At 41.1% G+C, this 13,990-nt stretch overlaps 1 protein-coding gene across 1 annotated transcript in view; it reads left to right on the forward strand.

The window, feature by feature from the left end:
* The window catches only part of LOC115462277 (WD repeat-containing protein 41-like), a 181,717-nt gene that overhangs the window by 63,284 nt on the left and 104,443 nt on the right, over positions 1-13,990 (forward strand). Inside the window, exons 3-4 of the mRNA XM_030192289.1 lie at positions 5,583-5,631; positions 12,501-12,632. Of these exons, the coding sequence (XP_030048149.1) occupies positions 5,583-5,631; positions 12,501-12,632 (181 nt within the window). The remainder of the gene's footprint in view (positions 1-5,582; positions 5,632-12,500; positions 12,633-13,990) is intronic.

The raw sequence follows: 13,990 nt of genomic DNA on the forward strand, positions 1-13,990 counted from the left end.
ATCTGTTCTATGAGATATCTTTGAGGTTTAGAATCTAATGCCATCTGCCTAGGCACAATTTTTTAATTTTCACCTTCTCCCCATTTAAAAATAATTATATAAGCAAAAAAAAAAAGCCTATTGCCAGCAAAATCCATTTATTTGTTTTTGGTTTTAGCTCACGTCTTTGTATGCTGGTTGGTGGTTTCTTTTTCTCTGTCAAAAGCAACCTGTAGCTAGGGCGTCCCATTTGTGACCCCCCACCTGTCGTTGGAGAAAACCAAATTACTTATCTGCCATGGATGTTCTCTGTGAACAGCAGATTAGAAGTCATCACCTAACTTCTCATCTCTACCTCTAGTTTCATTTCTTTGATATAAAAGAAACTGAGGTGACCCTGCAAAATGTCACAGTGCAGAAACTGTGACACACATACAGGAAGGCTTTAGACTTTGCAGTTAAAAAAAAGCTAAAGGAGAGGTTCTTTGTGTGAGCGCTGTAGAACAGTGTCTTCCATTTCTGAGGACTTCCGTCATACTTTTCAGAAAACTGCCACTACAGATAAGTAATTTGGTTTATACTATACAAGTGAGCTCAGAGAATGATGAGACTGAGGCTTTTGGTGATTTGTATACTGGCCAGAGATTTTCCCACAGAGTAGGTCTTGGCATTATAACTCCATCAGCCACATCCTGATAATGGTTATGTATGCATTTAGCTTCAAGGAAAGTTGACCAAGTTATGGTTCATAATTATTTTGCGAATGTGTATGTGGTTTCATATTGCTCCCATACTAGGGATTTTGGATTTAGGTCACATCTATTTCAGTAGTTCAAGGCGAGTTACATTCAGGTACAGTAGGTATTTATTTATTTATTTACTATTTATTAATTTATAGTACATTTCTACCCCACATTTTCCCACGCTTGCAGGCACAATGTGGCTAACATAGGATAAGTAAAAATGACAATACAATAGGAGAAATGGTAAGAGACAAAAATTAGGCAAGGAAGGGGAAGGGGGCATAACAGTTTTAGGGATAAGTAAGTGGGGCTATTGATCTGTAAGAGTGTGAGGGGAGTAGACCATTCCAAATAGGTGGGTTTTCAGCAGTCTCTTGAACAGTTGGTGATCCATTTGCAGTTTTAAGTATTTCGGCAGGATATTCCAATTCTTGGCACAGGAGTATTGGAAAGACGAAGTAAAGATCTTCTTGTATTTGATGCCTCTGCAATTTGGGAAGTGCAGGATGAGATACAACCTCGAGGTGGCTACTGCATTTCTGGGTGGGAGGTCGATAAGGTGAAGCATATATTCCCAAGCTTGTCTGTAAATGATTTTATGAGTTAGTGAGCAAATCTTGAAAGAGATACGTTCCCTCACGGGCAACCAGTGGAGAAGGTAATGCAGAGGTTGAGCATGCTCAAAACGTGATTTGCCCAGGATTAGTCTCGCCGCTGTGTTTTGTGCAGTCTGTAATTTTTTCAAAAGATATTCATGGCAGCCAGCGTAAATCCCGCTGCAGTAATGTAGGTGTGATAGCACCAACCAATGAACAAGGGTGCGAAACAGTTCTCTGGTTAGGCAATATCTAACCTGCCGAAGCCTCCACATTGCAATAAACATTCTCTTGGTGACAGCTTGTACCTGATCATCCAGATGTAAATACTTATCCAAGGTCACCCCAAGGAGCTTTAGACTACTTGAAAGAGGGAGGACGTAGTCATTTATAATGAGGATATCTGTTGGGACTGAGTAGTATGGGGAGTGGAGAATAAGGCACTGAGTTTTATCCTTATTTAACTTGAACCGAAACACCCTCGCCCATTGTTCCATTGTAGATAAGCATACAGCAATCAGGTCTGAGATTTCGGCTAGTGTGTCACAGAAAGGGATGGAAATGGTGACATCGTCAGCATAAATGTACGGATTTAGGCCAAGGGTTACATAGGGCCGTTGCAAGTGGGATCAGCATGATATTGAACAGTGTAAGTGATAGGGGTGAGCCCTGAGGCACCCCACAGGAGGCTCTCCAGGGTGCGGGAATTGCAGATTTCACTTTGACCTGGTAAGATCTGGACGACAGGAAGCCCTTGATTCAGTGCAAAACAAAGCCGCTCACGCCAAACGTATCAAGGAGGTGTAAAAGGAGTTCGTGATCCACCATATCAAAGGCACTGGACAGGTCAAACTGCAGTAAAAGAATTTTTTTCCCAACCGACATCTCACGTTTAAAGCATGACAGGAGAGTAACCAGTACTGTTTCAGTACTGTATTGGGCGCGGAATCCTGCCTGCGAATGGTGAAGGATATCATACTTCGTCAGATATTCATTTAGTTGAGTGTTGACTATACTTTCCATTACCTTGACCAACAGAGGTATTGAAGCCACTGGGCGGTAATTAGCGATTACATCAGCTTTGACCTTAGTGTTTTTGCGTATGGGCGTGAGAAATATGCATCTATGGTCCGGTGGGAACAAGCCCTTTGATAGTAGATTATTGATGTGGGTCATCAAGTTAACTACAAAGCAGTGTGGTACACTTTTCAACAAGTGATTGGGACAAGCATCCAGGCCACAGTATTTGCTAGAGAACTTACGCAGGGTTTTGGATACCGTATCAACCGGGACTCCACTAAAGGTGGTCCAGATGCGGTCGGCTGGGCAATGGTCATCAGATGGAACTAATGAGCTAAGGAAGTCATCCACGGCAGATAGACAGCTTGCTGAAGTAGACCGTAGAGTTAAAATTTTATCTTCGAAGTAAGTTGCTAATTGGTCGGCTTGAGGGTGATCTCCACTGCAGGTTTCCTGCTTTCTAGTGTCTAGGAAGGATGCGAGGAGTTGGTTCAGTTTCCTGGGGTCTTTTCCCACAGACTCCAATTTCTTGGAGAAGTATGTACGTTTAGCTTGCTTGATTGCTGTTTTTCCAGGCTTCGTGCACCGCAACAGTTTTCCGTTTATGCCAGGTTCTCTCTAGCTTCCTTGTCTTCGTCTTTAAGGTTTTCAGTTCAGTAGAGAACCAGGGAGTGGAGCTGAGATTGTAAGAAGTTTTGAAACACATTGGCGCAATGAGGTCAAGCACTTTCTTGCATTTGTCATCCCAGGTCTTGAGAAAGAGGGGAGAGTCTATTTGTTCGGCCCAGTTTGTGTTATACATTCATTTCCAGAATAGTTCCAAGTCGATTGTGCCTCTCGAGAAATATGTGGTGATTTTACCAGACTGGAGGGGTCTTGCATTTGGCCAGGTCAGCGAGAATTGTAGTTTGAAATGGTCAGACCAGGGCATTTCAAGCCATCGGAGGTTGGACAAGTGAAAAGTGGAGTCATCTTGGAATTTAAATGAGAAGAGATCTAATGTGTGGGTTTGTGTGGGTTGGGCCAACGGAAGGGCAGATTAGGCCCCATTGACAGAGGAAATCAAGGAATTGGATTGTATCTGGCGAGTGTAGATTGTCCAGGTGGAGGTTAAGGTCTCCCAGTATGAGGATGTTCGAGTTGGTCATACAGATGTTGGAGATAAAATCCAAAAGGTCAACCTGGCTAGTAATCCAATTAGCTGGTGGCCTATAAAACAGAACACAGTTCAGATTCAGCCGAGGAGATGTGTGGTAAACGCTAACTGAAGCAATTTCAAGTGACGCGGATATAAGTTCTGAGCAATGAATTACTTGAAGTGTTGAGCGGTGAATAATGGCTAGACCACCACCTCTTTTAAGGGTCCTTTCCCAATGAACAATTTTGTAGTCTACTGGGCAGAGGTCAACAAAAATAGGAACTTTGGATACTCTGATCCATGTTTCAGTGATGAATAGCATGTCAAGTTTCTCAGAAATAATCCAGTCGTGTATAATTTCTGGTTTGTTCATTACTAATCTTGCATTGATGTATCCAATTCTGATGTGGTGGGACTGGGCAGCAAGGTCCTTGACAAGCGGGATTAGGGTACGGTATCTAGGCTTAGTAGGACAAGGCTCAGAAGAGTGTCGGCGTGGTATGGGAGCAGAATGGGAGAGGTGGCGAGTTAGGCGACCATCAGGAATTTGTGCGTTCCTGTGGATTATTGGAATGTAATTAAAATTCTGCTCTTGAGCAGACAAAGTAAAGTGTATGAGAGTGGATAAGTAGAAGATCTGTAATGAAGTAGTGGAGAGCATGATTGTAACAGGGCTGTAAGTTAAATAAAGCTGAGGTAGAGTAGGATAGTGGATTTACAGATAGGCTGAGCCTGTGGCGTCCTGGGGGGAAGTAAGGAGTTAACAGCCAGGATCAAGTTAGGGGAAGCTGTGGCAGAGCAGGGAAAGGGAGATCGATTAACAGGCTAGTCCTGTAGTGACCTGAGTGGGACGATAAAGAGGAGAGGGTGAAGGAGTAGATTCAACGCTGGAATAGCTGTGCACTATAGGCAGGAGGAGGAGTTTTCCATCAGACGTGGACAAATTGTAAATCTGCAAGCAACCTGCAATGAGATTTACTGGCAGCTTGTAAGTTAACTTACCCCCCGTTTACTAAGCCGCGCACTAATGCCGACACAGCCCATTCACTTTGAGCTGTGGCAGCATTGCCGTGTGGCAGCCGCTAGTGCGGCTTAGTAAACAGGAGGGTTAGATATTTAATCCCTTTGTTTAGCTTGAAGGATATTTGAGAGAAAAGAGAGAGGAATCTTTCAAGAGAGTAAAAGTAAATTTTACTACAACTACTTATTTCTATAGCACTACTAGATGTACACAGTGCTGTACACTTGAACATAAAGTGACAGCCCCTGCTCGACAGAGCTTACAATCTAATCAGGACAGACAGGTCAAATAAGGGATGTCTCTGAAACTAAGATTACAGATAATTGGCATCTTGCAAATCCATTTTTGAAACTGACTCATTTGCACTTCATACAAACAAGATTGATCGCAGATGTGAGACCTATAGGTAGCAGTGTGTTTTGATATTTCAAAGCAATTTAACTGAGCAGGAGAAGCTTCTTCCAGTTAGATCACACTGGCCAGCCCAGGAGTAGATATTCATTGGCACTTAACCAGTCAGTTCTGCTGAATATCTGCTCTGATTTATTCGGCAGCCTTCATTTAGTGCCAGGGTGGTTCAGGGGCAGAGGTGATGCCTTCATTGGCAATATTCAGTACCAGTGCCTGCATAACTAACTGGACTTGCTGGTCCGTATAAACAGCAATCCTGACTGCACTTGGCTAGCTATGCTGGTACAACACTGAATATTGGCTGTACCTGGTTAGCTTTCGAATTTTGCTAAAAACCCATATTTTCAGTGTTGGTGCTTGCATAAGGCCTGACACTGAATATCTGGGTCTAATATAGCTGACATCCGTCAGTGTTTACATAAATGCTGACTGCCGCTGGCTGACCAGTGCTACTTGAATTCCTATTTTAATTTTTACAGTAGAAAAAGAAGCACTTCAGTGATTTCTAGAAATGCAGGTATAATACTGAGATCACAACGATGGATTTAATTTATCTGTGAATTATTGAGTACAAATACTTTTACATAGTGATTGGTTGAAAAAACTGTTGGTACCCAGATATGGCCAGTAAATTTAAATTATGTATTTAAAATTCCTTTTCTTTTTTTCCCTAGGTTTGCATCAGCTGGAGATGATGGCATTGTGTATTTGTGGGATGTTCAGGTACTACAAATGATGTCCCATTGTCTTCTAAAAGAGCTATGAGATCTGTATCTTTCCTGAAGTGGTAAAAAAAACCCCAAAACAAGACAGTAATTAACATCTTGCTTGGAAAATGGCAGCACTACCTAGACCTTCATTTTTAAAGTTTTCACTTTATTTTTATTATTTTCTTATAACAGCAAAACAGTAACTCAAATAACCTTCAAAAATCTTAACTCCCAGTCCCTCCACTCATCCCCCCCCCCCAAATTGTAAACAACCTATACCCTAGCAATAAGTGCACGTTAGCAAAACAAATCCCAACAGGAAACAATGGCAAGAAAAGGGAAGGGAAAATACAACTAATCAAGGCGTCGAATTAGGCGAGTTTGTCTGGAGTCATCTCTCAAAGAGAGCCCAACTCTTGAAGTTCTATAATTTGCCATGTTTCACCTCCATAAATTTACTAAGAAAATAAACTTTCCACAGTTTTGATTGCTGCAATTGTCTGGGTCTTGCTGCTTCTGAGTAAGTAAGGGTATACCTTAAAGAAAGCCACAACATGATGGCTGAATCATCGGTTCCACTTACATGTGGCAAGACCCAGACAACTGCAACAATCATGATGCCATCCGCGGAAGCCTAAGAGAGCATTCCAAGTCTCTTAAAGAGAGCACTCCAGCCCAGCATGTTAGGTATTCTCCATCTCTGAGCTAGCTCGCAGTGCCTTTACTGGCTGCGGGAAGTGCTGCTGGCATTGGGTGAGGTCTTCCAGATGTGCTTGGAGCAGGAACACCTATAGATTTATAGAAAGACTCACCCCAATTATTTCAGATAACAAATTAGTATACAGTCTCCACTACTTCTAAGCCAGTGGACAAGCTCACCAGACATGTTTAATGATTCTCTATTGTACACATCCTCTCCAGCTGTGGTCCAATATAGAGGTAAACATTTTGGAGAATTGCTGGAAGTAGGATGCCAACTGTATAACATTTTCAAACCATTCTCTACCAGACTTGTAGAAATCATTTTTTTATGAGCAGAATAGAAAATGCAATCCCATTGGTTTAACATCAACTCCTCCCCCAAAAGTTCCCACTGTATTAGATGCTTGAGTTTTTGAGCCTTCACACCCTCCAGAGCTCTATACAACTTGGATATTGCCCTGCCTCCCCCTCTAAGGAGAGACTTTCTCAATAATCTCCCCTCTATAAAGATATCCAGTGAGTACATGGCGCAATTACAGGTAAATCCAAAAATCGCGTTTTGGTAAGTGGTAAATGTCCTGAAGTTCTTTGAATGTTTGGAATACACCTCCCTCAAGCATTTGGTCTACTGTAAATAGCCCCATCTCCTGAATTTCCCCCATCTAAAAGTGGAGGTAGTATAGTGAGGACCATAGCATATTTAGGCGCTAGGCACCCTTTTCTTGCCCAATACCCTTTTTCAAATTGAAGCCTATACCTATTTTGTTTCTTCTGTGCAAAGGGAGCCTGGCTCCATGTTCCATAAATGCTGTTCATGTAGCCAAATAAAGAGCCTCTATCGGGTAATGAGTTAGCATGACTTGCTGTACCCACTGTTTCTGGGTCTCCATTCTATAATTGCCATTACTTGAGCAACTTGATAATACCTGGCTAAGTCCAGCACTCCCATTTCCTCCCCCCCACACATACTTCATGAATAGAATTTGACACTTTATGACAGGCAGGTCCAAAACCTATCCTTTGTAGGCTGCCTGTCATAAAGATCCATTCCACCCTACTGAAGGCTTTCTTGGCATACACTACCTTTAACACTAGCAGGGTTCTTTTCTGCTTTAATCAGTTTGCTCACATTGTTTCTGTCACCTGTCCTCAAGTGACAGAATCTTATTTAAACGTGTGGACAACATTTTTGCCATCAACTTCACATCCAGGTTAAGCAAGGATATGGGATGATAAGACTCGCACATCAGCAGGTCCTGACCCTCCTTAGGGAGCATCGAGATACCAGCAATAATTATAGGTTCTCCCAGAGCCTCTTCCTTCAGGATTGAATTAAATAGGATTGTTAATGTTTCTGTTAACACTGGGGCAAAAGTTTGTAACATTTCCCCCAGTAGCTCATGCCAGGTGCCATCCCAGTTTGTCCCCATCCCATCCAGTTGTCCCCAAAACTTCCTCATTTACTATTTCCTGATCAAATCTCTCCCTTTCCTCTAATGATAGCAAAGGCAAATTGAGTCCTTCAGAATAAAAGCAGGCCATGTCCACTTTTTATATTGTTTCGGTTGTGCACTGATTAATAACCTGTATGGCTTAAAGACTTAGAAGAAAAATCAAGCCAAGTCCATACCAAACCAGTTCTGCCATCTGGTAAGTGACTTTATGCACTTGTTACTGTCTTCATAGTCTTTGGAACAAGAATGGGCCATGTCCTTGTGTTGTAAGTCTTGTGGAATTGAAATCCACGTGTGTTTAGATTGCTGACATATATTAAAACCAATTCAGGCATTTCTTGTTCCTTTTTCTGAAATTTTGTCTTAAGATGAGTGCTTAAAATATCTTGCGATTTTTCTAAAGACGAAGGTAACGTTCTGCTTAGAAATACAAAAAGTGGATATGGCCCACTTTTGCTCTGAAAGGCTGAATTAATCTCTTCTAAGTACTTAACTGCCTCACCAGAATTCCCTATAAACTCCAAAGAATAAAATTGTTGCTAATGGCTAGCAAAATTCTCTCGAACAGGATCAGGGTTAATAAGAAGTTCTCCTCCCCCTGCAGTTTTTAAAACCGACATGCCAATAACTTAGTGGTCTGAATTTTCATATTTTTAACCAATAAAAAGACCCTGGTTCCCTTGGTCAGATAATTACCTTTTCTTTTCCTAAATAAATCAATTCCAGCTCCCTCATGCACTGATAATGGAGTCTGACTATGATATCTTAGAAATGGCCTGAAAACTTGGATCTTTGGGAATGAATTTGTGGGCAACACCTTGTTATTGACTAGCTTGATACATCTGGACCTAGCTTTCAATAATGAAGAAACAGCACATTTACTCTGAGTTTATATAGTACATTGGGCTAAACTTATTAAAATGCACTACTATTTTACTGAATGCTATGTACTAATAACATGCATTAATAGCACTGGTGCACACTAACATAATAACACAGTTTAGTTGTGTATTGATATTGATTCTGATGGGAGGTATATCAAATAAAGAGGAAAGTTGAAACTTAATAAATCTAGCCCAGTGTCTGCATATTGTATGCATATGTTTTTACAGTTCAGTAAAGGAGAAGGGTGAGGGTTGGCAGAAATGATTGTGATAGTAATCTTGACCGGTCATATAGCTGATAAAGCCAGTTTTATGCACAGTAAAGGATTTTTTTTTTATTTTAAATTTTTATTGAGAACAGTTTTGGAAATTACAACAAAACGTATCAAGAATTATCAAGAGGGAGACAGATCAACACATGACTTCACACTGTCAAAACAATAACTATCTCCCAAATTCAAGGTAAACTTTCCTCTACTCACACCATTCCACATGTACAATTTTATAACCCTCCCATATTCCCCCAACTCCCTCCCACCCTCTTACCTCCCTCCACCCTATTTCGTATAACCCCCCCCCCCCCCCCCCCCCCCATTTAAAGAATTCTTAATAACTGGTCCAAATGCGTCCATTCTTCCGCAGTGGGATCATAGTGTCCAATTCTGCGATCTGTCAACTTCTCCAATTCAGCTACTAGTTTTAATTTTACCAACCAGCTATGTATTGTGGGTCCTCTGTTCTGCTTCCAGCATGATGCAATACTTGTCTTTGCGGCAGCTAGACAGAGCCATTTAATGCGATACTGCCATTTTAATCCTCTGCAATTGCCCCATCCCAAAAGACACCACTTTGGGTCACAAGGGAACAAAACCTCCAAAGTGTTAGATAGATTTTTAACCACTTCTTTCCAAAAGTTCTGTATCAGTGAGCAAGTCCACCAAACATGGAAAAAGGTCCCCTTGTCAGTTCCACATCTCCAACATTGGTCCATGGACCCAGGAAACATTGTCTTTATCCTATCTGGTGTTTAATACACATACAAATCTGAGGCTGGTAGCCCATGAGACTCCCTCAATCCCTCGAAAGACCTCAACTCCCCCACATCTAAGAAATCTTGAAACCGAACTAGTCCTCGTTGGGCCCATGCTGCAAAAGCTGCCCCTCGCGAATCCGAGGGGAAACCAGGCTCCTGAGTAAGCCGGGCAAAGGAAGAAGGGATGTGGGTCCCCCGTAGCCTGTGCTTAAGTGTACATCATAGTGACAGTGTAATATAAATGGATTTCGAGTCATCTTCTTATAGACTGTAATAGAGACAGAGGCCCACAGGGCCCGTCTAGGGAATATCCCTTCACAAATGATTGTTCCAGCACAGTTATAGGTGATCACTCTCCCTTATTCCACTCTGAGATCAATTGGGCAGCCCAGTAGTACCAAGCTAGATTGGGTATCCCCCTGCCCCCCCTGCTCTACAGAACTCCACATCACTTTCCTAGATATCCGCGCTGGTCTACCCCCCCCCCCCCCACACACACACACACACACACACACAAAATTTGAAATTTCCTTAGCCTCAGCAGCAGATGAATTCTGGAACTGGTGGGTTGTATCCACCTACCAGCAGGTGGAGATAGAGAACACTGAAGACTAAGCAGTGACCTTGGACGTCCAGCCCCTTACCACTTCAGTATATCTCTACACAAACAACAGCCTGGATAGCAAATTCATTTTAACCGCCAGTATTTGGCCCCACCATGAAAGCCATCCAGCCTTCCACTTAATTAAATCTTTCCGCAACTCCTGAAGCAAAATAGTTCAGTGTATAAAGTTGCAACAAGTCCCGAGGTATCCAAATACCTAAATACCGGAAGCTTGCCCGAGCCCTTTGAAAAGCAAAAGACTCTAACAACTGATCTACCTCCCTATCAGTAATAGTGATTCCCATGAATTCAGACTTAATTAACTTTAAAACCCGATAACTGTCCAAAATGATTAAGCTCCCGAATAATGATAGGCAATGTTGTCCTGGGGACTCTCACATAAAATAACACATCATGCATGAAGAGCGCTATTTTATGCTCAGTCTCCCCCACTCGAATCCCTTTAACATCTTTTAAGGAACAAATTCTCTGAGCTATGGGTTCAATGGACAAGGCAAATAAAAGAGGGGAGAGCGGGCAGCCCTGTCGAGTGCCACGCTGAATAGAGAACAAGGGGGAAAAGCCCCCATTCACCTTAATACGAGCCACTGGTGCCTTATAAAGACACTGCAGCCATTGTAGAAATTCAGAGCCAAAACCCATGTAATGCAATACTTCCCATAAGTAAGACCAGTCCACCCTATCAAAAGCTTTTTCAGCATCTGTGGTTAGCAAAGCGAAAGGGACCCCCTGTCTTTGCGCCTCCCAAATAATATTCAACGTGCATTTGATATTATCAGCCACCTGTCGCCAAGGGACGAAGCCGGACTGATCAACATGAATCAACTGGGGAAGCACCCTGCTGAGACGGTCTGCCATGATCTTAGCTAGTATCTTTACATCTGTATGTATGAGGGATATCGGTCGATATGCTTGCTGCAGGGATCGTGGTCAAACAGATTAGTTATTACCAAAAATTTAGTCTTCTCCCGATTTAATTTTAGCCTGAATTCAGTGGCCCAGGATTCCATTAAATCAAAGCCAGTTTTAATCCTATGTAGAATTCTCAGGATGTCACCTCGAAAAGGGATGTAAATAGTATCATCCACGTAGATAAAAGGATGGAATACCATTGACTTACCCCTAGTGGAGCCATCATGACATTAAATAATATTGTAGATTGGAGTGAGCCTTGCAGCACACTACAATTTGGAGACCAAGGTGATGATAATGCGCCCAGCATTTTTACTCTGTAATACCTAGACTTCAGGAAGCCCAGGACGCTACATCCCAAATTGGTGTAGTAAATTTAACAAAAGATCATGATCCACCACACCAATGGCACTTGACACATTAGATTATGTTGTTTTTAATATCACTATGAGACTCATTTTTAAAACACATAGACTTACAGAGTTATATAGGTTACTATGGAGCAAATTTTCAAAAGAGAAAAGAGTCCGAAATGTGTAATAAATCTGCATTTGGACGTTTTTCTCACACAACCAGTAGACGTTTTTCTATGAAGTCCGTCAGAAATGCATTCAAATCACAAGGGAGCGTGTCAGGGGCGTGTTAAGGGCTGAATCTGGGTGTTCCTAACACTTAGAAGTTTTCAGCCATAATGGAACAAAACAAAACCATCTAGGACTAAAACTAAGATATTTTGAGTTAGACCTTTTATAACGAATAAGGCGCAAAAAGGTGCCTTAAATGACCACAGGAGAGAATGAGCGGATGAACTCTCCTTATTCTCCTTGTGGTCACTAACCCCCTCCCACCCCCCAAAAAAATGTGATTTAAAACATTACTTGCCAGCCTGTATGCCAGCCTCAGATATTATATTCAGGTCCCTTAGAACAGCATGCAGGTCTCTGGAGTAGTCTAGTGGTGGGTGCAGTGCACTGCAGACAGGTGGACCCATGTCCATACCTCCCCCTACCTTTTTTTGAAAATGAACTTCTTTCCTATAAAGACTTTGGACGTTTTTTGCAAAACATCCAAAGTTGGACTTGGACGTTATATCGAAAATGCCCTGCCACGTAACTTTGTAAGTGTATGTGCTTTGAAAATGAGTGCCTATATGTTTCATACACGATAATTTAAGCTTATTTAATGCACGAGCAGGAATAACTTGTCAAATTTTTTGGTCTTTTTCTGCCATCTATTCTGTTATTATACTCCTTTTTTTTTTTTTTTTTCCAGACAGGGGAAAGACTGTTTGAGTTTCTTGGACACACGCAGCAAATTACAGCAATCACTGTGTTTCCTTCATCTGATACTTCTGGAGAACCAACTTCTTTGATCTTGACAGCTTCTTCTGATAGAACTGTTATTGTATCCTTAAGTCTTCGAATATCTAAACAGATTTCCAGGTGATTTGGTAATAATTAACATATCAGTATTGTCTTGTTTCAGTGGATATTTTTTCCCAGGATAAGCAGGATAGTAAGCCCTCAAAGCATGGGTTATGTCACTGATTGAGCCCATGTGGGAAAGGTTTTACAGCTTAGTAAGTACCAGAAGTTTTTTTTTAATTTATTTTTATACTTTCACAAATTAATCAAGAATACTCTTGATAAAGAAAAGACGCCGAGAAGATTGAAAATATTAACATCATCTTACTCAGTTATACAAGGAATATATAATCTTTCCGATCTCTAGTCCACAATTAAGAAGGAGAACAAGGTACAATTTTAGGAAATATAATTTTCACTTAGTAAGTAAAGGAAATAGAAGAGAAACTCAGACTATACATTTTTATCTACGGAGTAGACAAAGATATTATTACTGATTGTGCAACTGGAGTCACCACAGCCTTCGAATCTAAGAAAGAGGTTAAATGCACTGGATCATAAAATGCATATTTTACAGAGTTTACTTTCAGTACACATTTGCAAGGAAAATTCAGCCAGAACAAACCACCCATTGGTAAAATCCTAGGGCGAAGTTTAAGAAAAAGTTGACGCCGCTTTTGGGTTGTTCTAGCAACATCTGATTCATAAAAAGTTCTTCCCTATGTTGGAAAAATTGCTTTAATATCCAGTCTCGGTCAGGTTGTAACACAAATGTTACTATTAATTTTGCTGGTTGAGAACCCAGCTCGTCCTCTTCAATCAATTGTGTAAGATTTAGAACATCAAAGGAAACATTGGTTCCTTCCACAGTAAGTTGATTTGTATCTTTCTTTTTATATGGTGGCAAATAATATATCTTAGAGACTGGTTGATATGCTTGTTCAGGAATCTTCAATATCTCCAATAGATATTTTTTGAAGGTAATGAGGAGGAATAGAAGATATTTTGAGAAAATTTATCAAACGTAAAGTGTTAGCTCTCTTTTGGTTTTCCAAATTTTCAATTTTATATTGCAACAATTTATTTTCTTTAATAAGGCTCGCATGAACTTGTTGAAGATTACTTATATTACTAATGTTAGTTTCAATATTTTTTCATTTGTTATTATTTTTGTTTCTAACTTAGAGATTTTTTCTAAGGGAGCCTTAGAGTATTGGCTCACAGAAAGCAGTTTTTGTGAAAAAGAGGTTTCCAGTCCCAAAAGAGCTTCCCAAATGACATCTAGGGTGATCTTTTGTGGTTTCTCAGGCAATTAAGACATTCTGAGAGAAGCAAATTCTGTTTCTATTCCTTCTGAGGACTGTCTCTCCCTTGCAGCTTTGGAGTCCAGCAAAACGC

This window comes from Microcaecilia unicolor, chromosome 2 (assembly GCF_901765095.1).
Source record: "Microcaecilia unicolor chromosome 2, aMicUni1.1, whole genome shotgun sequence".
In the NCBI taxonomy this organism is placed as follows: domain Eukaryota; kingdom Metazoa; phylum Chordata; class Amphibia; order Gymnophiona; family Siphonopidae; genus Microcaecilia; species Microcaecilia unicolor.